The sequence below is a fragment of the Kockiozyma suomiensis genome (assembly GCF_038497685.1).
Source record: "Kockiozyma suomiensis strain NRRL Y-17356 unplaced genomic scaffold V2V93scaffold_10, whole genome shotgun sequence".
NCBI lineage: Eukaryota > Fungi > Ascomycota > Lipomycetes > Lipomycetales > Lipomycetaceae > Kockiozyma > Kockiozyma suomiensis.
In genome coordinates this window covers 221,100-245,651 of record NW_027117673.1, presented here as the reverse complement: position 1 = coordinate 245,651, position 24,552 = coordinate 221,100, and the positions used below count along the sequence as shown (strand labels likewise).

Sequence of the window (24,552 nt, the reverse complement as noted above, 5' to 3'; positions counted from 1 at the left end):
GCCGCGCTCAAGATATGTAATCAAAACCCTAGGTTATTTTTGCCAGGGCAACGAGCCGCGTGTTTACACTGTGCTTAAAACGGTGCGGCGTACACAATCTCAGTTGATCAATTTGCGGAGATTTAGGAAACCCTGAATTCGCTCTGCTTCAGAATCATCACTCTCTGATTTTTTTCCCCATATCTCAATTTGCTGAGGTCTCTACACCATGCAGACGCCGACGCCGTCAGGTCGCTGGCCTCCGCGAAGAGTAGAACTCGATACTAGTTCGTCACCAGTTAGAGACTCGTGGTCATCACACAATTTATCCGAAATGCCTTTTGCTACTGCTGCAGCTTGCTTGTCTGCACTAACATTACCGACTTTGAAAACCCCTACACCCGTCCTTGAGTCGTTACTTGCTAATCTCGAAGACGCTGCTATCGCCTTTGAAACGCTAGACTTCCGAAATAACATCCGAGCAGCCGCCGTCGGAAACGAACAGCTGGTCGACATAGAAAACCGGTTTACAAATTTACAACGTTATATTGACTTTCTACGTACAAGAGCCTTCGCCACTGAATATGACGCTACTGTTAACGACGAGGACCGAAGATTGGCGCAACAGATTGTCGCCGTCGTGGATGAAATCCACAAGACCATCGAGCAAGCTAGGGAGCAAGTCGACATTGCACTTGAGTGGAAAGAACTCAGAGAAGTTGTTATGACTGACTTGGCTGAGGAGATTGCAAACAGTCAAGATGTTGCTCTTGAGCTTGAGGGCTATCGTCTGCAAAAGCTATCCCAATGGCCTATTCCGCAGGATACGGCTACGGATATCACAGAAGGTCTTCTTGCTTCTTTGAAACAGAGCCCCGTACCTGGATATGGAAGATTTGTGTGCATGTCTGAGGAGGACAAAACTCAAAATCAAATGTACGTACACACTGACTACCGATCACTGTTTCTAGGAGCTGACGTAAATTTAGACTTCTTGATCTCGTGAAAAAAATTCACCCGTTAAAAATGAGTCTTGATTTTCTTGACATGCGTATTGTTGAGTTCTCTGAAAAACTTGGTATCCAGTACCCAGAGATCTTAGAAGATCTTCAAGCGCAAAGAGAAGAACTCTGCGCGAGATGGACAAAACTCTCTTCTGACGCCGAGTCTATTCAAAGAGAATTCGGAGAAGAGAGATGGGTGGCGCTTCTTATTGATTCCGGTAATCAGGCGAGAAAGCTAATGAGTGGACTTGAGCAGCAAATGGCCGCTCTACTTGATATCAGTTCTTCGACCTCAGTCAAGGATTCGCCAGCGCCGTTGAGCAGTAGCCAGCGCTTGCAGCTCTACGAAAATACAGCGACCGAGAAAATTCCGGAAATTCTGAAAGTTCTTGGTCTTCTTGAAAGAGCTGCTCATGACAAGGTTACTACTAGCATTGAGGTGGCTCGCGAGATAGCGCATTTAAAAAATTTCTGGGTGGACTTTGAAGAACACATTGGTGAAATTGATCAAAAATATGGCCTAGATATTGCAAAGGTAATTTCACGACACTCATTCCGTGACAGTAGGAGTCGCGCTTCGCAGAGATCTTCTTCGATGATGTCGTTCCGCGGCAGTAGGAGTCGCAGTAGGTCCTGCTCGGCTGCCTCCAGTATTGCTTCTATCGCGGAGCCAAACTCGCCGAATCGTTTAGAATCTTCATCTCCATTTGAGGAGGACCCTTGCATGCGTACACCTATGCCTTTGCATGGCAAGAAGACATACGATTTGTGCACGCCAATAGGAGACAGGAAATCTTCGCAGCTGGATATACGGGTGCGAAAATTACAGGCGACGCCACACTCGGCTATTCCGGTTGCCAAAAGGTCTGCAAGGACATCGACAACTGCTTCTGTCGCTCTGTCTAACATTGCGCGGCCGCAGACTCCATCGGATCGCCGGCGCCGTGTTTCCAGCATCCCGCAGGCCGTGTATGCGGTGCCACCTCTGCCGCCGGCCCTTCCTGATCTAACCCACGCGAATGCGCAGTCGGCCACTACTCCTCGAGCTACATCCTTTGCGGCACCTACGCTGTCTTCGATGCTGAAACAGAAGCCAAGTACTCTTGACCTTCAAAAGAAATCTAGCGCTTTTGTGGTTTCTCCTCAGAAAAAGCAAAGCAGCCCGTCTACAACGCCATCATCTAAAATTGGTACATCAGAGATAACACGCAAAGTTCGCAAAAAATCTATGATCCCTCAGACTCCACAACCTGGTAAACTAAATTCGGAAGCTTCGACTGTGCGCTCGACGTCACAGACAGCAGCTCGCCAATCATCAGCTGGAGCAAAGGATCCGTTTCAGCCGACATCTGTGACGACTTTGAATCATCATGCTAGTACTCCTAATCTGGTCCGAAAGGCATCGTCTACAAAACTTGTCACTGGAGTCGTGAAGAAAATACCGCCGGTCCCTGCTTTGCCAAGAACACCAGCTTCGAAAGCAACACCAGCGGCTGCAAAGGGATTCAAACTCGAGTCAGCTTCGACAATGTCTCCGAATTCTCAGAAAAAATTTTACATTACTTATGGGTCTGGAGATGAGGAGACGGCAGACGCGGCGAATACGCCTGCGGCCAAGGTTCCGAGAGCGGTAGCAGGAAGCAAAACGTTGTCCTCTAAGAAGAGCATGTCTAGCATGTCGGTTCAGAAACCAAGATGGCGCTGAGTAGATCCGCAGAAGGGAGCTATGCCGCTCTTTAGAATTTCCGAGGCTGAGTACAGCTATAGACTTTTTATTTGTTAATTATATTTGATCCGTTGATGGACGGTGTTTTCTACGATTTATCAGGGGTTTACTTCATTCATTTTAGATTTTTTGGTTTATTAGGTGTTGCATTTTTGGAAGGAAGAATTTATGGCAGATAAAATGCCTATTCAAAGCGAGGTGGTGCATTGGCGGAATTGTGTATTTAATATATAAATTTTTGAGTAATATAGTAGATCTAAATAAGTACAAGAATACTGAATGTCGATTGTGCGAATATAGCATTCCACAGTCATGAACACAGTCTAAAAGAGCGGACTAGGAAGATAACAAAACGGCAAGCCAGACAGAAAAAAAAAGAGCATGTAGAATCAAATAGAAATTATAGACATCCAAAACACAAAGACGGGCTCGGCTCGCATAGTTGGCCTCCCATAAATTAGCAAATAATATTAAGTACCCAAACTAATGACGCTAAAAAAGTCATAGAAATAAACAACAACTATCAGTTAGAAATATCAAAAAAAATTAAACCGATATCGGTTTGATTTTGTATGCGTTGCTGATTTTGTCGAGGACTGTAGAGAGCTGAGGCTATCACTGCAGTCGAGTTCAACGTCATCGATCGAGTAGTTGTAATTGTGTCTCATCTCTGTCATGGTCGATACGGCTGTGATTGGCATTACGCCTTTTTCTTGCAAATGTCCAAGATGGCTATGCTCTGCAGCTGCCATGGCAGCGGCAGCGCGGTTCGGCTTTGAGCCAAAACGCATGAATTGTGGGAGTCCAGACAGATATCGGTCTTCGTATCTAGGTGAGGCATGAAAGGAGAGGGAAAAATGGGGATCCTTCGAGTTGCTTGCCGACACATTTTCTTTTTCTGCAAATGAACCGAATGTCGCTTTCTCAGTTGCATGCTCGCCGTAGTCAAGTTCGTGGGATGGAATTAGACTGAACGAGAGGATAGTCACGACGAAGAGCAGACCAGCATGAATCATGTTTGAGAGCATGCTTAAAAGTTTCAAACTGAATGGGACCCTTTCTTTTTCGCTTACGGAATTAATGATTCTGAATGCAAGTTCTGGAAGTAGGAAAACCTGTCGATAAATAAATTATTAGATCGGATTCAAATTTGAAAAATAGAGCTGGGGTACAATGAACTTACAATTGAGATCACCCCGCAAATCATATAGCTATAAGAGGCTAGTCGGTATCCTGCCTTCCGCGACCGAACCTTGTACACAACTGAGTGGATGAATGCTGCAATGATACCACTAACAATGGCCAGAATTGTTAGTCCAAGAACCGTGCACGCAGCGATTGAAGTTGATTTGCCCATGAAATACAAGATCGAATTCTGGTTCCAGAAGCAGGTCCCGTTTATGCTCGCATCATTTATGTAGAGAATATAGACGGGTAACCACAAAACAATTACCAGAGCAGCAAAGGCCAAAAATGAGAGTGAAAACTTGAGGACAGTCATGACGAGCGGATGATGTGAGGAATTGGGCGTCAAACTGTACTCACATTCATATACTGCGCGTGTACTTGCGAAGATAGAAGGCAAAACGAAGATCAGATGTGCAGCTGGAGACACAACAGTTGAGATCCAGAGTAATACCGGGTAGACGTTAAGACTCTCGCTCTGGGCGACGCACTCGGCCTTACCGCTGTCGATCGACAGTACGAGTTGTAGGATAGAGCAGAGAGCTAGCAAAATGCCAAATCCGATAGCTCGACGCTCGAATGCTCCAAATATCAGATGCCAATTATCGCGCAGATATTCAAAGAATGAGTTTGATTCATGGTTTAGCGATCCACGAGCATATTTGGCGGCAAAGCGCGTGAGAACTGAGAGCGATAGCAGGATCGAGCAGATCAAGCTTACTATCGCGACGATAGTGAGTGTGTTGATTCCGTCGCTTTCCATTACACAAATGCTTCAATTTTCTCCTAGTCTTTCGGAGGAAGATATGAGAAAATGATATAACGATCCTCTCACGGCTGCAATAGCATAAGCGGAGTAGGAGCCTAGAAAGGGGCTCGCAAATAATTCGATATCGGCGCGACCGCGTGACAAAAACTCTAAAGTGTGCGGCTCATGCAAGGCACCCATTCTTCTCTGCTGGCTCATCGGGCGTAGTAAAACTTTCGTTCAGCGCCACGGCTGAATTTTGCCGCGTGTTCACGTGCGCTGACCGCATCGAATCGTGCAAATTCTTAGCTGTTCTTTAGCTATAGAGCTGCGCATACTAAGATAGTGGAATCTGTTTCCAGATACCTGAGCTGTATGTTCGATTTTTACCGGATCACAATAATTACCAATATGTGCTTCAGAGAGACACGTTAGATGGATCAACTCATTTAATCTGTCGCACCTCTCCCACTTCTCCGACCTCGCTAATAAACTATGAGTCCTCCCATATACAGTCAATATATGCCTATTTCTCGTTTGACGTACTCAAACCATACCTCGCAGCAATTTCTAAACCATTCAGCCCATTCGCTGTTCTCATGATCTCCGGAGCCACATTTATACTTGTCTTGCTACGCATCTGCCAATACTTTTCGATTGTTGGCATCCTTACATTCATATGGCCTCCGCAAATCAGATGATTCAATTAGCATAGCCGCGTCTGTTTGAAGATGCTGCGCCGTCCGCATCTTTCTGTATGCCAGTCCCTTTGGTCGACAAAGTAGGAGCAACGGTTAACTTCTGCTACCAGCCTCTACGATTCCAGCAGCGGTACTCAATCGTCAGTACGACTATCAACGGATGAGATTTGATTGCTTGAAATTATGGCCAATTGGTCCGCATAATTACGATGATAGACCTGGCCAATAGTGGTCTTAGTTCTTGAAACGCTGAACACTTACATTCCGGGCCACGAAAAACACAATTACCGTTTTATTTTGCCCAAATATAATTTAGAGTTTCTGGTTAGCCGTGCACAGATAGTCTAACGGGTCGACAATCGTGGATAAATACACACACTAATAATCTATTTTCTTCTCATTGTGAATTACGGAAACGCTCTGATTCAATTTCTCTGCGACGAGCACATATGATCACGGGCGGATACAGTCTTGCAGCATCTTCTTATTGCTAAGCAAAAAGGTACTTTGCGGCATGCTCGACGTGATACTGAGCGACCGTAGAAACGTACAAATAAAAATGATCGTAACCATCAAAGGTAATCACCTCTATCTGCTTTTCATAGCCGAAAGCAGCTGCTACCTGGACAAAGTTTTCCAGATTTAGAATTTTCTTGAACTGGTCCTCTGTGCCGATCGAGAAAAGAATATGAAGTTCTGGTCCTTTATATTTCTTAATGAGCTCTATAGAGTCATGCTGAAACCACTCCTCTTTCGATTTAAAATATTCCAGAAACGCTTTCTCTCCTATAGGACTATGAATAGGACTGCATAGAGGAGATAGCGCCGAAAGAGATTTGTACTTCTCCGGGTGTTTGAAATACAGAGTCAGCGCACCATGACCGCCCATGGAGTGTCCACAAATTCCCACACGAGACGAGTCAAGCTGCGGAAACTTGCGAAACACTAGCAAAGACAGCTCCTCAGTAATGTAGGTTTCCATATTATAATGATTTGACCACGGTTCGGCGGTTGCGTCAACATAAAATCCGGCAGAAGACCCAACTTCTATTAAGTCGTGCTCTCCTGGCAAATTTGTGCCTCCTATATGTAAATGTTCATTACTATTAGAAATCTGTCAAACACGCTTCACAGTATAATAACTAAAAAAGTGCTCACGTGGTGAAGTGTCGGGATAAAGAACAGCAAGTCCATGTTTTGCTGCCGACTGATTCAAGTTACTCTTTTCTAAGGCCTCATCCGCGCTGCTCGTTAGTCCGGCAAGAAAGATCAGTAGTGGGATCTGAAGTGTCGCGTCATCGCCTGTTGGAGGTAGAAATAAATTGAAAGGCTGGTTCTCCGTGTTTAGGGTGTTGGATTTATGGATCATCTTCATAACCGTACCGCCAAAGTGCTTAGTCTGCTGTGTAATGGAGAAATTCATGTTTCCAACTTAGAACACGCAATTCGCGATACACGACATATTTTCCGTACCTTGCACACTATATAAGCTGCTAATGCTCAAATCCAAAGCGTGACGGTCGGAAATTGACTGACTCTAATTTGTACTTTACCAGCGGAGCTGCTGGGCAGCTGTCGTCGATCTGATCATACTGTGGAGTCGCCCACTTCGCGACTGGGGCACGGCACATGTGGGGAAATTAAGTTAGGTTACACTTCGCACTTTCTCAGAAATGCGTCTCCCCTCACCAATTAAGTGCCACGGTTTTGGTTTCTTTACTCTACTTAGTACAAGTGACACAAATGCCAAGATCGTTAACCATTCGGTAGTCCAAGTCGCTCCTAACAATTGACTTGGTTATCTATGCGCAGTATTAATGAGGAGATATGGTGTGCGGGCGGAGAGGTGTCTGGGAGATGTATGCTTGTAAGCTGCGCTGATCCTTACTGTGCTAACCTAACTCACATGAATAATACCTATACTACCCACACAGAAGTTTCAAACAACCTTTAACTAATGGTCTTCGCATTCTGAACTCCATTTTTGAATTTAAGGGTGCGTGTTTGAGGGTTTCGTGTGCGAAATACCACCAAACTCCCATACTATACAAAAACTAGAGTGCCACATAACAAGTTCGTGCACTTGATTATTTATTGTGCACTTTAATAATTTGTTCCTTATACTTATCAATACAGGCGTGTACAGAAATCTATTAGTTCCATTGTTTTGATATGTATGACCATTGATGAAGTTGGCATTATTTGAATTAGTAGGTAAAGCAATGGAACTCAATCTTGCGTAATAGCCAGAACCTTACACTGAGACAGTGAACCTTAATCGATGGCCGTCAACTCAACAGGATGGGAAGACTAGGACCTTCAAATATATTGGCAGCAACAAATAATACTAAAGAGACTAAGATCAGCAGATGAAACATATGTCATCTGTCAGCTGTAGTTTAGGAAAGTGAAATTAGAATTCAATTCGTTGTTTCATAATTGATGGGGAAAGCGGGTGTTGCAAATAAGGTCGGAAGTTATGATCTCTAAGCGCCGTACAGAATTTCTTGTCTCTGTTAGATAATTTCATCATTATAGAGGTCAATTAGTAGACTTTAGTATTATTTAAGGTAACACTCGATGATTATTTTAGTATTTTTCTCGTTCGACCAGGACCACTTAAGGTGTGCTGAGTGCATTCTCGAGCGGTAGGTAAGCTGTGGATTGCCACCTGTTATCTTGCGACTGCCTAGAAGACGCTATGTCTTATTACAATACTCTACTCATTATTTCTACAAGATCATTTTACGACGAAAACAATAATTCCATGAACAGTAATGCGTCTATAAAGTGCGTGGGCTACGTACCATATCTCGAAGCTCTGCAAGTCCTAGAAGTTTGAACCTGGCTGCTTCTCAGATTATCCCAAGCTTGTCGCCAAGTAAGATGCCTCTCCAGTTTTGCTGGATATGAGAAACTTTTTCATCGCAACAAACACGTTTGCGTACGGAAGCGTTTGCGTATTTGCTCTGGCTTTCAATTTAGTGGTGCGAATTCAGTAGCGTATCTTTGCGAAATTCGACGCGCGTGAGCCGCTTGACCACTACAACTAGAGCTGCCATGAAGCTGACCAAGAAAAATGCTTTCTTTTTGCGCGTTCTCGTCAGTCCGCTGCTGCTCATCTTCAGTAGTCGTCCAATTCTTGATTCTCTTTTTAGTGTGTTGATTTCCAGGACTTCGGGTCCTTTCTTGATAAAAAAAAAACAAATCCATGCAACACTCGTGTCAGCTCCTTGTAGCGATGCTCGCCTTGTTGTTATGCCCGAGACAAGGCCAGCTCTCAAGTTCATACTAGAGTAGAAAAGAGGAACTAAATGTGCTTACATAAGGGCCTATTACTTAAGCAGAATCACTCGAGGGTGCTCTGCTTGCTGCATCTGCATCTACTTTAGGTGTAGAGAAGCAAGCACTAAATGCTTTTTGGTCAATTTTGGTCCACCATAAATTAAAACTTTAGCCACCGATAGAGGACAGGACAAATGTATGCGCAGAAACAAATGGCATAGACGACAGTATAGTAGTTTATAATGAAAGAGGCAATGCAGTTGCTGCTGGTGGACAGGCCTGCCCCCGACCGCGACCGGAGAAATTTACGGTCACTAGGAATGTAAGGTTGGCGCTAGCCTGAGCACCTGTACAATGCACAGAAGAAAAAATACGTGGGTTATACAATGTTGTTGCCATGTATTGCCTATGGGCTCTCACCGAGGCCGGCAACGGTACGACACAGGCAGCAGATTATCACTTCAGCCAGACGTCCCCATCTAGATGATCTTTGTGGCACTTTATTCTGACTATACCTTTTTAGTATTGCTATTTTTCTCTTTCTTCTTTTTTTTTATGCCGCTTTTGGTGCTCGGACAGCTCGAGACTGATAGCACTTTTTGCTTTTTACTTTTGCACATCAGAAACCTCGGCTATAGCTAATATCTGCTCTACGTAAATCATACCATCTCATCTCGTTCACGCAACTCATTTAATGAATGAATCTCTCACTAGCAGCAACTCAGTTATCGGCGGAACACAAGAGGGAACTCTTAGTCATAGTTTGGCAGTCCGTCAATTAGGTAATTTTCGTTATCGGGCGATGCTTAACTTCGCTTGAATTATGAGGCTTTTGGAGATACGCCTTGGCGACGGCCCTTCTACACAGGATTCCACGTGACTGTAGGGTTTTCAGAGCTGGAGTGGGCCGCTTCCCCACACGAGTCAAAACCACGACAGGACGTGCACAATGCGCCGCCGCGTCAGGCTCTAAAAAACCTTATAAGGTTTGACCGGGATTTGCGGGGCAGCTTTCAGACCCTGGCAGAGTGCTCCGCTGGCACAACTTTACAAGCTGGTCTAATATCCCTGCATTTTTTGCAGTATATATTCTCAAGGGTTCTTATCGTAATCTGAACTGCTAACAACTGTTGTAGTCTATGCACAAACCCAAACTAACTTTTTTACATCGCCTCTGTGGCTCGATAAATATAGAGATCGATCGGCCGGTATCTGTCCGTAAATCTCTTTCCGCCTTGCCGATGAATGATGATAAAATAATGATAAGGATGAAGATGAATATAGAGATTTATAGACAGTAACACATAATACAACAAAATATGTATGCGATGCAAAAGAGGAAATTTCCAACTACTCGAAGTTACAAATTACGAACATTAAGTCAAACAGTGTCTCTTCAACACGTATTCAATAAATGATCTCACTATCCCGAATGCCCACCAAAATCCTCCCAAATTATAACCTAGAACAAAGACCAGACTCATAAAGCTCCCATTAGTAAGATATTGCAAAGGCAAGCGTCAGGCCAATACAGAAGTAAGTGTACAAGTTGTCGCCAGCAGAGGGCGCCTGCATCTCCACCATATAGCAATAGTGAGTCCGGCCCAGTATGACAAAAGTTATACACAGACGCGCTATGCCATCCCCAACCCTAGGTCCAGTTACTAACCCTGTGAAACTTTCTAACCCCGCACTGGGGATGTAATCGGGCTATTCGAAATACTCTCCATCCGTATGATTTGCAATGCCCACAAGCACTACTTACAGTATGCTCAGTATGTCACCTACATCAGTGGAGGTTAACCCGTCAGCGCTTAGACGCAATAGCGAACCAAAGCAGTCTCTGCTTTACGAGTGCCCAACTTGTAGGAAATCTTTCAAAAGAAGGGAGCACTGCATACGGCACGAGAGGGGACGTAAGTCAGTCCTTTTGTATCGGAATGATTCAACGACAAGTCTCGGGGCTGATATACATTTTAGACACTAAATCAAAGCCATTCTATTGCAAATTTTGTGGGCGCCGTTACGGACGAAAGTACGATATGTTCCTGTCTCTCGTTCGACTAAACTAATCTGCTGACTGTTTCTCAGAGATCTTGTCACTCGTCATATACAGTCTTTTCATCCAAATGGTCATGCAGAACAAATACAGAACGTTGCGGCAGTTTCTTCTGAGGAATCACCCCCTGATGCATATGCCATAGAAGACAAGAACGAGTCCGCGATAGGCGGCGACCTCGTAGATCCCCCGGCAAGAAATCGCTCTGGTGACTTGAGTCAGCCTATAATGTTGCGTCGGACATCTGAATCAACATTGAAAGCGACAGACGGGTCATCATCAGACTTGCTGCCTGTGGAGAATGTAAATGGATGCGAACTCATGGACTTACAAACGCACAGTTTGCAGCCTGCAGCTCAATCTGGTCAAGTTTCCTCTATAGAAATTGCTCAAGGAGAAATAGACCAAGTTGAGTCATCTGATGCGAGCAAAGTACAGCATCGAATAGGACAGCACAATGAAGAAAGTCATCAACGCAATGGATCCGTGTTCCATGACGTAGGCAGCTATCGCATGCCAACCGACAACGCTGTATTATTCCCCACCACTCCGACCGAGCATCCCTATATGCAAGAACATTCAAAAGACAATGAATTTTTTGATTTGCTCTCCAGTGCTACGTCCCACATGGATCTGGTGCTAACGGACTCAAGCTCACAATTAAACTATTGGCATACCAGTCAGCCGAATCGATCTTGGGGAACTCTAGAATCGGCTGGTCCAGAAATGACTATTGAGGGTCGCGGGCCTTCATCATTATCGTCTTCAGTTAACCAGTCAATTGATGCGAGTCATCGTCCGGTAATATACATTTCTGAGAGAGCCAGAGAGTCTGTCCTTCCGCTGCTCGATGATGATATATATGCACGCCTGCAAGAAGAAGTTCACAGTTCTTCATCAGCTGGGTGCAACCTTCCAAGCGCAACAAAGCTTCAGCAATTTATAAAATGTTATGCTGACTGTTTTCATAACCACTTCCCAATTCTGCATTTGCCAACATTCGCAACCGATACCTTGTACTCGCCATTACTTCTTGCAGTATCGTCAATTGGAGCTTTGTATCGACTAAAGTCGACAATAGCAAAAGAGCTCTGGATGTGCGCCCAAACACTGTTAGAGTCGGTAAGTTTTTATTGACAGCTCATTTTCAACTTCAGTCAGTTGACTTGTATTCAGGACTGTAAAAGGAAGGATTTTCACACACAGCTTCCAATTCAGGCCATACAGTCCAAATTGCTTTTGACAATTTTTGCAATCTTTAGTGGTCGCATTGCAGACGTCGTTGTTTCAATTGAAAACCTTGGCTTTTGGGAAATGGTGAGTAGTATATCGTCTGTTTGTTATTTTAGATTTTGCTCATGTTTTATGAAGGAATTTCGTCTGCGAAAGGCAGAACTGGTTGGTCAAGCTATGGACCGGAACAGGCTGTCATGGGCTGCCTGGAGCTCTCGAGAGACGACGAAGAGGTATGCTACCCTAATCCAGCTGGGACTATTTTCGGTAATAACTGATTTACCTAGGGTACTCTGCGGCATATTTATTCTCAGCAATATGCTTACAATAGCTTATGATATTGCCCCCTTTCTGTCAGTTACACAGGATTTAGACATATGTATTCCTGAGCCAGACCAGAATTGGCAGGCTACGAGCGCTCAACAGTGGGAAGAACTGTCTTCACCATACCGCAATACTGATTTGCCTACCGTTCGGGATGTTTTGATCTATCTCGTATTCAACAAACCCGCTTCTGCATATACTCCCGCGTATACTGCTATATTTAATGATAGAACTATCTGGTCCGGGTTTGCAACGACTGTTGTCATACATGCAGTGAACATTCATATGTGGCACATCATGCAGTGTACGCAATCCTTAGCTGTTTTCTCAGCCGAAAATGATCTCATTCGTCAATCTGCAATTTTGCAAACCGAGAAGGCCCTTGCACGGTGCCAGGACTTTTTATCTATTCATCAGCCGGTGAAAGATCTTACTTCTGATTCTAGTGAAGGTCTGCACATATTCAACTGCAAGGCTTTGCTCCGCGCGGCATACGTGAGACTATTCACTGGGGAAGGAAGTTTTGATCGGATGTTACTTCTAAATGAGAATGAGGATCAGATTACTGCTAAAATAAGGGCGTATGTCCGGACACCACAGAGACGGGATCCATTCTTGACCAAGTCGATCGCCAAAGCCTACGAAGCGCTCTCGACCCCTGTCAATGCAGGATATCTACTTGTTAAACGGACAGCAGCATTTAGTTGGAGTATTCAGCATCCCCTTGCTGGTTGGGACTGCGGTAAGTACTGACAAAAATTTCTATATCCGGGAAATTTCTCTCTGCTTTGAAAAACCGGCTGATATAAGTCTTTGCAGCATTGTTTGTTACGAAATGGATTCACAGTCTAGAGACTTTCCAAACCATCCCGGACGGCCCTCTTGACGCGGAGGAAGTGGAGATTCTTACTGATTTTCGCAATCTACTCTCAGAGGCCGATGGTGAATACGAAGGCAGTGAATCTCTAGCAGCTGATATTTCATATATCTGGGCAGATCTCATGGATGATACTTGGGTTTGGGGCATAACAGCGCGAATGGGCCGTCTTTTGAGATCTCTGGCAAGTGCATATGTGGCAGATAAACAAAGCAAGACAAATTTTTCTGTGACGAGATGAAATGCAGCGTGTCAAGGTCACGTGTGAGCACGCGGTTGAGACCGTCGAGATATGCGCGTGCGGCGCCAGGGGGTGGCCAGTTCGCTTGTTGTGCCGGGTTATCGCCTAATTACAGTTTTCTCATAGCAAATTAAAGGTTATCTTGTGTACGTAAATCGGAAAATCGAGCCGTCAGTTTCGTGATTGACGCGCTGAGAGTTCGTAGCTGGCGTCTTAATTATCTGCTTATATAAAATTAGCAGTTCCTATTCGCATATTATGCGTTTACGGATGAGATGCAAATGGTTGAGTTATCCAATCTGACCTCCGCTGGTCTGGGTTTAGATTCGCGGATTGTGTTAGGGTCCGGTATAAGTACTTTTCAATCTACATATTCCAAGGTATCTTTACACCAACTATGAAAAATAGCGGTACTATACGTAGTATCCAAAATAATAAGTAGATATAAAAGAAGTTATGACGACCAAAGAGCAAAATAGTACAAAGAATATTCCGTGTAGATTCCATCTCTCACTTCCAACCCATAACCACTATTTATTTCTGCCAATAGTAACTGTGTTTTTTCTAATCTCTAATTGTTGTGGAAATTTAATGAAATGAGAGATTGACTAAATCTTAACTCTCTCCAACCTAATTTTTATTCACACGTCGCGTCTAATGTCACTAGCAAAATAATTTTACCTTGCGGCTATAACCTTACTTAAATATACCCACAGTCCGTGCGCGTCGTGTGTTATAGAGTTGCCAACATCGAATTTAATCGGGGAGTTTTGTTTTTGTTTTTGCTGACTCTACATAGATTATCAGGAAATTCTTAGTTAAATCTTTAAAGATTTATGGTGAATACCATCATTTTTTTTTTCTGTCGCAAGCGATCATACGCAAACGAGCTGTGGGCTGATTTCTCACAAAACAATCAGAACTGTGACTCAGAACGTAAGGACTGACCACTTGGTAGCAACAGTTCAGAGAGTAGAATAATACAGAACCTTTGTTAGAAATAGCAAACAAATCAAGGTACCGGCAAGAAATAAACGTCCTGCTACTGAAGACTGTGATAGGCGTGCAAACACCTGTAAGGGACGACATTCAGCTTGCTGAAACTCATATTTACATGATAGCCCACTAGAAATCTTTCTTATAATAGACGGTACGCCACATACATGTATAGCTGACACGCGAGCGGATAGCCTCCTTCAGTTGTTAATAACCGGTGACATCTCTGAACCCGATCTTGCGAGCAGAACTAAAGTTCCTGTATGATGGACTTAGAGCAAACCTATCATCTTGACGCAAGCAGTGCGCTGCTCTTTGTTTATCTTATAGAAGCCATCGTTTTATCAAGTAAGACTATAAAAGGTGAATTTTAACTTGAAATTACTAACAAAGAGCACGATTAAATAAAATTCAGAACACCATCCAACAGGAAGCTAACACATATTCAAATCTCACTCAAACTTCATTTGGTAACATGTATCGAAAGACCCATTCGAGACAAAAGATTAAGTTTCGCCAGACGAGAGCGAATTACCTTTCCGAAAATATAAACAAACACTGAAAGAAACGCAATACCAATCTGGATACCGCCCTGAGTTGCAAAAAACTTCTTTGGTCCCACGGAAGCAAGCCAGTTATTCAGAAAATATGTAGAGGCAAAAAAGAACAAATTCTTAAACACCATGATTGCGACAAAAGACTCTACCGCAATTTCCGGGTACGCATCGGTGAGGTAGCTTGCAGAGGCTGCATGCGAGAAAATCAGCGCAGCAGTAATGAATCCATAGAACACACAGACTACTTCTGGTGATCCCTGCTTCTGCGCAATTGAGCCAAAGCCAAAGAATCCAATGATAGTCGTAATCAAGCTCAGAATCATCGGCCAAAGTCTAAACTCAGCTGTGGCTAGTGTTAGATATGCATTCGAAACCGCTCATATATATATAAAAATACATACGCTCAAAAACTCCATGATTGGCGGCCGCCAATCTCCTGACAGCCTTATCATTGAAACTGAGACAGATGGCTTCCGCAATACATCCACCAATAATGGCTCCAGTTCCCAAATATCCGATTTGAGCAGGGGTAAAATTATATGGAGCAGGGGAAAACATCTGAGACAGTGTGATGTTTATACCAATTGTCCAATCCGAAATAATAGCTTGGGTCACAATAGCCTAAACAAGAAATTAATACCCAGGTTCAGTATATTCATTTTCGAGAACTACGTACCCACCACACCATGGGATGATATAAAACAATAAACATACGCCCGACAAAAGTCAGGATACCGTCTGAACTATACATTCCCGCAAATGGCTTTAGCGACTGAATATATGTTTTCTGTGACAACTGGTTTGTTGGAACATAGTCTACTGCTTCAACCTCGGCTGCTCCTGCTTCCATCTCTTTACCCACATGACCTAGGGATGGCGATGGGGAGGCTTGACCAGAACCTTGGCCATACCCTTGGTCTCGTGGATAAGTTGTCTCTGGAACAAAAAAGAAAACGGTGAAAAACCTACAGCAACAGTTAGTCTCAAGAGCCTTTTATTAAAGAACGAGGAACGTACGCAATAGCCATGAATAATGCAGAAAAGCCAAACTAGTTCTAGATGTTAGTAATCTATGTTTCTACCGCAACGGAATTCATGGTGACTTGACTCACCATCCATTTCATTCCCATGTTTTGAGCAATAACAGAAGAGATCAGGGGACAGAGGGTGTTCAAAACTGCAACAGGAATGATGAAAATAGCGACGCGTGATCCTCGCTGATGCACACAATACAACTCCGCAATGAGCGGAAACCCTATAGACTCGAACTAAACATGAAGTCAAAAAATGTAAGAGCCTTCCGAACATAAGATTTATACTAACAGCTGGCAGACCAAATCCTTGAAGAACACGAGCACCTAAAAGCGAGCCGTATGAATTTGCAAATATAGCCCACATTGCACCTGCAAACGTTATCAGGGAGCTAATGAGACAAAGCGCTCTCTTGCCAAACATTCTGGTGAGAGGAACCACGATCAGTCCCGCACAACCACAGGCAAGCAGATGATATCCAGTGAGAAGGGCAACTTGGGCGTTATCTACGTTGAAATCTTCCATAATAACTGCGGTGACTGGACCAATCATGGAGCCAATAGAGCCTGCAATAATGAGACTGGCAAAAGAGAAAGCCACTGTTATCATATCTCGATACCATAGCGGCCAATTCTGTACGCGAAGAGTCAGTCATTACGCTCACGAGCAATATATGAAGAGACTCACCAAGGGATCATTTGGATCGTCCGTCGGTTGAGGCACAAGAACGATGTGCGAGTATTTTCCAGTTCCATGCTTCAAGTGAAGATCTTCTAGCTCGTTGAAATTTAGCTTCTTTTCTTCATCGTCAAGAAGAGAAGTTCCAGGAACATTCGCATCGTTTTTTGGTTCAATTATGAAAAAAGGCATGATGCAGTCACGGTGTTTTGAGTGCGAAGTTTAGATTGACAGAGGATGGAAGGAATAACACACTGAGTTTTCTGTAGATGTTTTCAATCAACAACATCATAAAAAGAGAGGAATCTTCTATTATAAATCATATCGCGAATGCAAGAAGAGCTCTTAATTTTCCCCGCATGTCTATTCCAATAAATGCACGGGATTCATTTCTCAAGAGGGACGTGCCGACTCCACCAGCCTTTTCCCCGCATTCTTGCACGACAATGGCACCAACTGGACCTCGTACATGCGGAGTGTGTTACTTCGTACCAGATACCTGCGTCTGCGGCTTTGAGCGTTTGGGAGGGGGTTATGATGAGAGAATCAGGGTATTTGTTGGTGAGTGTGCCTTAACGAAAGGTTAAATATTCCATGTGGGGTTCAAATTCTGAGTGGAGTCAACTCCAGTTACCATCCGCTGGTCAACTGTGCGGCGTGTGGTTTATGGTTGGCCAAGAACACCAACCTACTCAGCAGTACACTCATGGATGTGGTCACATTCACGGATGCTGTCCTCTATCTAATTGATTATCTGCGTGGAAGTGATATGAAATGCGGGTCAGAATTCTGCTGAGCCTGATCCTCTCAACTTTGCGTCACCCCTCCAGATCGTAATAATACAATTTATATTAAGCAAGCGCCAGGAATCATACAGCTCCAAAAGAACATAGGCTCAAAGTGACATCAAAAAAGCAAGGCACTGTACTGTTCTCTCTACTATTGATACCTCTTTGCTCGTATAACTCTTCAAAATCTCGATATATTCAACTATGACTGCAGAAACTCCGGGTCTTGATAAGGCAGGTTTCAGTTTCTATCGCTCTATCGCTATGCTTAGGCGCTGAACATTTTTACTGACTCAAGTCAAAGATCATTATTGTCGGAGCTGGACCCTCAGGTCTCCTATTGGCTCTTCTTCTGGCAAAACAGGGCATAGCTGTCCAGGTGGTTGAAAGCACTTCAGGACTTGACACGCAACCACGTGCAACGCATTACGCTGCACCTGCCGTTGATGAGCTAGTACGCGCCGGGGTATACAAGGATGTACAAGAGAAAGGATTTCAGCCGGCTGGAGCATCATGGAGGAAGCTGGATGGAACCGTTCTTGGTGCCCTTGACAACACCATTTTGGGCGACGGTCCGGAGAGAATAGTCTGTTTACCACTTGATAAGCTGGGACAGATTCTTCATGACCATCTCAAGAAACAGTCGACAGCGCGCATCGAGTGGCGGCACAAAGTTGTTGATATAGGACAAGATGCATCTAAGGCTTGGGTTGAAGTCGAAACGCCGGAAGGACAGAAGCGATTAGAAGCTGATTATATCGTTGGTTGTGACGGTGCTAATAGCCAGATTCGTCGCTCACTATTTGGCCAGAGCTTTCCCGGTTGGACTTGGGACGAGCAAATCGTGGCGACGAACGTATGTTCTATTTTGCACCCGATTTTAGTTTCCAGCTAATTCATGCAGATGTATTATGATTTCAAAAAATACGGCTATGATGATGCCAACTTTTTCATTCATCCGGAGCATTGGTACATGGCTGCTCGAATCAGTAAACATGGGCTCTGGCGGGTGAGTTATGGAGAGCTGCCAGGATTGACACGCGAGCAGTTGTCAGACCGTCTTCCATTCAAATTTGAGGCCATGCTCCCTGGGAATCCAAAGCCTGGCCAATATAAACTTGCAAACTTCAGTCCTTACAGAATTCACCAACGTCTTGCGGAGAAGATGCGAGTCGGACGTTTTCTTTTGGCTGCAGATGCTGCTCACTTGTGCAATCCTTTGTAAGTGACCGCTTTGAATCTCTCCAATCTCTCATGTGTGATTCATGCTAAGGGTTCTAACATTCTCAGTGGCGGACTTGGTCTCACTGGCGGTATTGTCGATGTTGGTGGCCTATTTGACTGTCTTGTTGGCATCCACGAGGGCAAGGCAGATGAGTCGATTCTTGATAAATATTCCGAGATCCGGAGTCAAAAGTACAAGGAGTTTATCGACCCACTATCCAGCAGCAACATTAGACGTCTTTTCGACCAGGATCCAGATGAAGCTCTTCAAAAAGATGAATTCTTGAAACTGTGTAAGAAAGCAGAGATGGATATTGATTTTTCTCGAGAGATGCAGATGGTAAGTTTGTATCCACAGTCTTCCCAGGTTCGACAAGCTTGAAACTAACAATATAAATTCTGTAGGGAATTAAAGCTATCAAATATGACTTCACGCAGGAATATACAAAGTAATTTGGAGTTGTGGTGTGTTTGATGAACAAGTCCTCAACGCAGCAAAACATGAAGTTTCCTTCCAGAAAATACACTTTGGATTAAACTCATTTGAATTTAACTCATAACACGTAACGTAATTTTACACGATTGCTCTATGCAGCTTTGGCAGCTTAAGTCATAGTCATACTATTAGGCTGTGTTCGACGCCAATGAACCTTAGCATTACATTAATACTTGATTACATACAAACAATTGATACTATGATTTATTACAGATTGTGAATATGATTATCGGACTATCTATATACGACAAATCGATAAAATGTTCACAGACATTTACTTGCTGATCAAAAACTTCGTGAACTATGTAACTTAACAATTGACCTTTAAGATACTCTGTCAAGGAAACTCTAATCTTCGCCAAACTGATTCACGCCCCAGACGGAATCAAAGTTAACAAATCTCATTAGTTTTGATGGGTCCCGAAGTGTGATCTCGTCAACCAATTTGAAGTCCTCAGCTGGAAGCTCCGATACTAGGAACATAATATCAGAAAAAAAATAGCCCTAATGCAGGACAAAAATATACGAACCTTCAAAATTTTGTTTGATTCTTGCCGCGGAGCTCGATTTCGGAATCACAACTGTTCCGCGTTGAACTAAGAAGCATGTAAATTAGTTTCTCTGCTCAACAGCTAATGTTCATCACAGATACTACTCACTTCCCCATGCAATAAGGACTTGCGCTGGTTGCAATCCCAGCTTCTTTGCAACGGCGGTAATAGTTTCATCCTCTAACAACTTTGCCTTCACAACATGCAGGCCACCTTCCTGACTTCCGAGAGGTGAATATGCAATGAGTACGATACCGTTGTCGCGACAAAAATTGAACAACGCCGTTTGCGGAAACCAAGGATGTGCTTCCACTTGGTTGCATGCTGGCTTGATCTCCGCAAACTTCAACAGATTTTCCAATTGGTCAATCCGAAAATTTGATACGCCGATTGCTTTAGTCTTCCCTTTCCGGACCAGCGCCTCCATAGCACGCCATGTAGGCTCGTGATTGGTACTTAGTTCCTCATCTACCACGGGCTGGCGTTGATGAAGATAGGTTAGCATGCAAACAGTAGAGAATATATTGCCTGATTTGCTCACCTTGCCGTCCTCATGAGTGAGTGTCTTATAGTCGCTTGTCTTTTTGAAGGCCAATGGCCAATGCATCAAGTAGAGATCAACTTGACGCAAAGAAGTTAGAGAAGAGATTATCTTTGATCATTAGCTTCTGTGATGAATCGGCATACCATAATCCAGATTCATCTTCTTCAGGCTTTCATCCAATGACTTTTCCACATCCTCTGGGGCATGATACTCCTGCCAACTAGAATTCCAAGTTAATGAATGCAAACTAAAGTGCTAGTTGCAACTGACCAAATATCTTACAATTTGGTACAAACAAATATATCCTCACGCTGCGCACCACTCTTTGCAATGCCTTTTCCAACTTGATCTTCGGATTCGTAGAGCGCTGCAGTATCTATGTGAGTATAGCCGGTGGTGATCGCAGTCGTGACCGCACGTGAACACGAATCCACATCATCGACCGTAGCGGCCCAAGTACCCAGGCCGAGAGCTGGAATAGCAACCCCAGAAGCCGATGTGCAGGTTTTCGAGCTCAATGTCATGTCGGACCCGTTTGCTTAATTTTCGGCCTCTGCTTTGATCATAATATAGGTATAAATATCATTGGATCGATTCTTCGAAAATGAGACAACAGGGTGAAGCGGAGTGATTTTACCCCACACGCTTATCTTCTGCATCGCTGTACCCCACACACATCACAAATTGTATTAATCTACACACGTCACAAAAAATAGCAATCAGGAGTTTCATAAATGGTAGACCATATTCTGTACTTCGAATATGGAATATCCAAGTTTTTCAATCAACAATCGGTATGGCCCCCTCGACAGATACTAGCGACGCGGAGGGGATTCCGTTCCGGACCTCGCTTTACCCTGCAATTGATCCGGCTCAATATGAAAAAGACCATTTCAAAGACAAGGTCGTCCTGATAACGGGATCTGGTCGGGGTATCGGACTTGATCTCGGACTGGCGTTCTGCAGTCTCGGGGCAAGTGTTTCCTTCACAGATTTGACCCTCGAAGCAGCCGACGCAGCGGCAAAAAAAGCCCACAGTCTGTATCCTAATGCTCAGGTCACGAGCTACGCGGCTGATATGCGAGATTATTCGTCCCTCGAAAAACTGCATCAACACACGGTCGAAGTCTTGGGCGAGATCGATATCCTAGTGAACAATGCTGGCTGGGGTGACTTTTTAACTTTTGACATCTCAAAGCCTGAGGATACTTGGGATACGATCACGGTAAATTTGAAGGGTCCCCTCGATATCACGCGACTCTGTCTTCCGGTCATGATCAAGCGTAAGACAGGAGTGATTATCTGCAACACCACCACTGGTGCTGTGGACAATTATCCGTTCTGCATTCCTTATATGATTGCAAAAACTGGTCAGGGTAAACTTATGCACTGCCTTCAGATGGAGCTTAGCAATGACACAGATATCCAATGCTTTCAGATTCATCCAGGTTGTCCAAAAACAAGGATGGGAGACCCGCAATATGCGCTGCGTCCGTATGTTAGAGAACTAAGGCCTTCGTTGGCTAAATGGGTAGACGGATACTTGCCATCTTTAGACGAGGATATGGAGCTTGCGGTGTGGAGCATGGTTCACTTGGCCTCTGGAGCAGTATGCAGTTTCTTTTGTTTTTCGCTAGCTCTGATCACAGTCTTGAATTACTAACGTTGGTATAGGCGGCTCCTCTGAAGGGCCGTTATATAAACGCGAACCACGATATTTCAGAGGTACTTAAAAGAGTCGACAAAGTGGTCGAAGGCGATATGTATACGCTGAAAGCGGACACTTTTAACGCTATAAAGGAAAAACCGCAAGACGCAGACTTTTACCGAAAAAATAAGTATCTGGCTTAGAAGATTTCGAGGCAAGCCCGGAGGTTGATCACGCAGAGCAGATACACTCTTAGTCGTGGTATCGAGTATTTTGGTAGTCATAGTATCAAATATATATATATATATATTTAGTTGCGCTTTAGTGACAGTTCAGAAAGCAGGGGTTGTATGCAGCTACGGCACAATCAGCTAGAAGTCTCATCTAGCGTTTCTAGCATCATGTCATGCGCTCTGTACTCTTTGGCCTACGGGGAGAGATTTACGTTACGATCAGAACAGACACAGACCATAATCAGGGTCTGTTGATTATCGATCCGGGAATTAGCAAAATGTACCCAACAGTAATATAATCTGATATAATTGAATACAGCTCTAGAAAAATTAGATAATAGACATTGCTGATGTGTTCAACTGATGACAGGCCAATATATATTTCCTCGCTGGTACACTGTAGTGACAACTGCACACAGTATGAGAAATTACTCAAAAATAATACCATCTACATTAACTTTTCTGCCTCCAAGTGAGTAACCCTCCTTCTGAGCCTGCTTCCATTCTCGTTGGAATGTAGCCACCACATCGTCGTTGCGAGGAACCAATCGCAACCGATACGGTAATGGTGCAGTAGTCGTTCCAGGTGCGTACGCATTGTCGGAAGTGTCCGTCGGCAGCTCGTTGCCATTCAAATCCAGCGGAGGACGCGGAGTGAATGCCCAAAGAACTTTCGCAGTGAGAATGAATAAACTGTTCTCCGCCAAATGCATTCCAGGGCATATTCTGCGACCTCCTCCAAATGACCAATGGTCGCGCGCATTTGGATCGGCTAATCCAACGTAGTCTCTCGCACGGAGAGGAAAGTCCAGGAAGCGCGACGGATCAAACTTTTCGGGGTCTTTATATCTTCTGGGATCCGTTTGAATTGCATATTGATTGATGGTCACCACCGTGCCTTTGGGAATGAAAAAATCCTTGTATACAACATCCGCATCCGTGTAATGAGGGGAACCAACGGAGGCGACAGGACGTAATCGAAGAATCTCTTTTGACATTGCTCGCACGTACGGCAGCTTATCAAAATCATCAAACGACGGCGACCGCTCGTTGCCACATGCAGCCACCAGTTCCTCCTGGGCTCTACTCACGATATCTGGTGCGACCGAAAGATACAACAATAGACTGTTGAGAGTACTCGAAGTCGTTTCTGAACCGGCCTCGATCATTGCTATTAAAGTCTGGTATCAGCTAATTTCTCTCAAGACACATAAAGAGAGCAAAGCTTACTTCCGGCAACAAACGCAGCTTGCATTTCGTCGATATTCTTCTTCTGGTAACCATACTCTACAAACTGCTTACCAAAACACTCAGGAGCTTTGCCGTGTTCGATCTTAGCCTTCATCTCGGACCAGAGTCGAAACCAGATCGCCTCTTGCCTCCTTCTGTATCTCAACGCATTCGGCTGCCACCAATGCATCCACTTCGGAAGCTCAAGAAGTTTAGGAAACAGATCAACCAGCGAGTACACTAATACAAGTCAATACTTGTGCCTGCTTAAAAGAAGATAGAAAACCTAACCAGGTGAAGAAACAAGACCGAATTCTTCCATCAAGCCGTACACTTCTTTAATCTCGTCGCAATCCTTTGATTTGAGTCGTCTTAGTATTCTATCCATCTCGATCTACATGAAGCAAAATGTACTTACCCAGGTTGGCGTACGGAATCCATAAGTAGAAGTCAAAATCACTGATGTCGTATATCGTCTTACGTGATTATAGAATGCATACTCGTCTTCCCTCGTGTCATAGAGGTCATTCAATAGTTGCTTCGCTTCAAACTCCTGACTTGGCTGAAACATATCCGAACTCTTGGGTGTCAACAGTGTGTGCACAATTCCCCTCAAGGTTCTCCATTTCTCTCCGTATGGCATCAGAAGCAGTCGTCGATAACCAGAAACAATGTCTGCGGTGATCATCGGCGGTCGAGAACTGGTGATAGCAGATTGCTTCTCGATAACGGACTTGACGGCTTCAGGCGAATTCAAAAATACCCATCGCTGAAGTCCAAGCTGGATCTGGTAGAGTTCACCATACTCGCGTGCCCATTTCTTGAACAAGCGCTGCGGGTTCGAAACTGGCACCCGGAATGTATGTCCGACTAGAAGGTCACCCTTCGGTCCATCAATTTTTCGATATCCCTTTGGTACTCGCAGTGTGGTAGCACTGATAAATTTTTGCACGGTATAAATAAAGGATACCACGAAGAATGCGACGATAGTATAGACAGCGATAGCTGATCGATTCTCTGTAGCCCACACACGGGTGAATTCGGCAAACATGCTTGAGCAAGCGAACAAGAAGTGTAGAAATCTATAAGTAGATGTTGGCAGAGCCCTTCAAGGAGGCTTATAACCAAGCATTGAGTCCGTATTCATATATAGCTAATCGTGACTGGACCCCGCTCAGACTTCTTACTCTACGCATGATCTTAGAATTAGAAG

The 24,552-nt window shown here is 44.2% G+C and overlaps 10 protein-coding genes across 10 annotated transcripts; 4 read left to right on the top strand and 6 right to left on the bottom strand.

Moving 5' to 3' along the window:
• The first annotated feature begins 155 nt into the window (after positions 1 to 155).
• V2V93DRAFT_372474 (uncharacterized protein) lies at positions 156 to 2,962 on the top strand. The gene is made up of 2 exons (XM_066910754.1): positions 156 to 915; positions 969 to 2,962. Exons 1-2 carry the CDS (start codon positions 209 to 211, stop codon positions 2,686 to 2,688), a joined length of 2,427 nt encoding a protein of 808 aa, XP_066764677.1. The 5' UTR covers positions 156 to 208; the 3' UTR covers positions 2,689 to 2,962.
• Positions 2,963 to 3,128: 166 nt separating this feature from the next.
• On the bottom strand, positions 3,129 to 4,772 carry V2V93DRAFT_38597 (uncharacterized protein). The gene is made up of 2 exons (XM_066912254.1): positions 3,893 to 4,772; positions 3,129 to 3,824 (listed from the first exon to the last, which is right to left on the bottom strand). Exons 1-2 carry the CDS (start codon positions 4,655 to 4,657, stop codon positions 3,246 to 3,248), a joined length of 1,344 nt encoding a protein of 447 aa, XP_066764676.1. The 5' UTR covers positions 4,658 to 4,772; the 3' UTR covers positions 3,129 to 3,245.
• Positions 4,773 to 5,576: 804 nt separating this feature from the next.
• On the bottom strand, positions 5,577 to 6,965 carry V2V93DRAFT_372471 (S-formylglutathione hydrol). The gene is made up of 2 exons (XM_066910753.1): positions 6,502 to 6,965; positions 5,577 to 6,426 (listed from the first exon to the last, which is right to left on the bottom strand). The coding sequence occupies exons 1-2, from the start codon at positions 6,764 to 6,766 to the stop codon at positions 5,834 to 5,836; spliced, it is 858 nt and encodes a 285-aa protein (XP_066764675.1). The 5' UTR covers positions 6,767 to 6,965; the 3' UTR covers positions 5,577 to 5,833.
• Positions 6,966 to 10,268: 3,303 nt separating this feature from the next.
• On the top strand, positions 10,269 to 13,739 carry V2V93DRAFT_372466 (uncharacterized protein). The gene is made up of 7 exons (XM_066910752.1): positions 10,269 to 10,544; positions 10,609 to 10,663; positions 10,720 to 11,809; positions 11,864 to 12,004; positions 12,059 to 12,153; positions 12,208 to 12,986; positions 13,064 to 13,739. Exons 1-7 carry the CDS (start codon positions 10,373 to 10,375, stop codon positions 13,360 to 13,362), a joined length of 2,631 nt encoding a protein of 876 aa, XP_066764674.1. The 5' UTR covers positions 10,269 to 10,372; the 3' UTR covers positions 13,363 to 13,739.
• Positions 13,740 to 14,821: 1,082 nt separating this feature from the next.
• V2V93DRAFT_381347 (MFS general substrate transporter) lies at positions 14,822 to 16,817 on the bottom strand (the record flags this gene model as incomplete). Its single annotated transcript, XM_066912102.1, has 7 exons — positions 14,822 to 15,258; positions 15,317 to 15,536; positions 15,592 to 15,880; positions 15,933 to 15,964; positions 16,028 to 16,183; positions 16,239 to 16,580; positions 16,635 to 16,817. 7 exons carry the CDS (start codon positions 16,815 to 16,817, stop codon positions 14,822 to 14,824), a joined length of 1,659 nt encoding a protein of 552 aa, XP_066764673.1.
• An 800-nt stretch (positions 16,818 to 17,617) lies between these two features.
• Positions 17,618 to 19,485, top strand: V2V93DRAFT_393810 (FAD/NAD(P)-binding domain-containing protein; the record flags this gene model as incomplete). Its single annotated transcript, XM_066912502.1, has 5 exons — positions 17,618 to 17,647; positions 17,718 to 18,269; positions 18,318 to 18,634; positions 18,704 to 18,977; positions 19,043 to 19,485. The coding sequence occupies 5 exons, from the start codon at positions 17,618 to 17,620 to the stop codon at positions 19,088 to 19,090; spliced, it is 1,221 nt and encodes a 406-aa protein (XP_066764672.1). The 3' UTR covers positions 19,091 to 19,485.
• Positions 19,266 to 20,515, bottom strand: V2V93DRAFT_372458 (NADP-dependent oxidoreductase domain-containing protein). The gene is made up of 4 exons (XM_066910751.1): positions 20,226 to 20,515; positions 19,793 to 20,162; positions 19,664 to 19,729; positions 19,266 to 19,606 (listed from the first exon to the last, which is right to left on the bottom strand). The coding sequence occupies exons 1-4, from the start codon at positions 20,289 to 20,291 to the stop codon at positions 19,482 to 19,484; spliced, it is 627 nt and encodes a 208-aa protein (XP_066764671.1). The 5' UTR covers positions 20,292 to 20,515; the 3' UTR covers positions 19,266 to 19,481.
• Positions 20,374 to 20,888, bottom strand: V2V93DRAFT_38371 (NADP-dependent oxidoreductase domain-containing protein). The gene is made up of 2 exons (XM_066912203.1): positions 20,499 to 20,888; positions 20,374 to 20,448 (listed from the first exon to the last, which is right to left on the bottom strand). Exon 1 carries the CDS (start codon positions 20,750 to 20,752, stop codon positions 20,507 to 20,509), a length of 246 nt encoding a protein of 81 aa, XP_066764670.1. The 5' UTR covers positions 20,753 to 20,888; the 3' UTR covers positions 20,374 to 20,448; positions 20,499 to 20,506.
• V2V93DRAFT_38493 (uncharacterized protein) lies at positions 20,636 to 22,308 on the top strand. The gene is made up of 2 exons (XM_066912225.1): positions 20,636 to 21,837; positions 21,903 to 22,308. The coding sequence occupies exons 1-2, from the start codon at positions 21,025 to 21,027 to the stop codon at positions 22,077 to 22,079; spliced, it is 990 nt and encodes a 329-aa protein (XP_066764669.1). The 5' UTR covers positions 20,636 to 21,024; the 3' UTR covers positions 22,080 to 22,308.
• Positions 22,309 to 22,379: 71 nt separating this feature from the next.
• Positions 22,380 to 24,511, bottom strand: V2V93DRAFT_372451 (putative O-methylsterigmatocystin oxidoreductase). Its single transcript, XM_066910750.1, has 4 exons — positions 23,758 to 24,511; positions 23,631 to 23,694; positions 23,340 to 23,579; positions 22,380 to 23,280 (listed from the first exon to the last, which is right to left on the bottom strand). Exons 1-4 carry the CDS (start codon positions 24,388 to 24,390, stop codon positions 22,538 to 22,540), a joined length of 1,680 nt encoding a protein of 559 aa, XP_066764668.1. The 5' UTR covers positions 24,391 to 24,511; the 3' UTR covers positions 22,380 to 22,537.
• Positions 24,512 to 24,552: the final 41 nt, after the last annotated feature.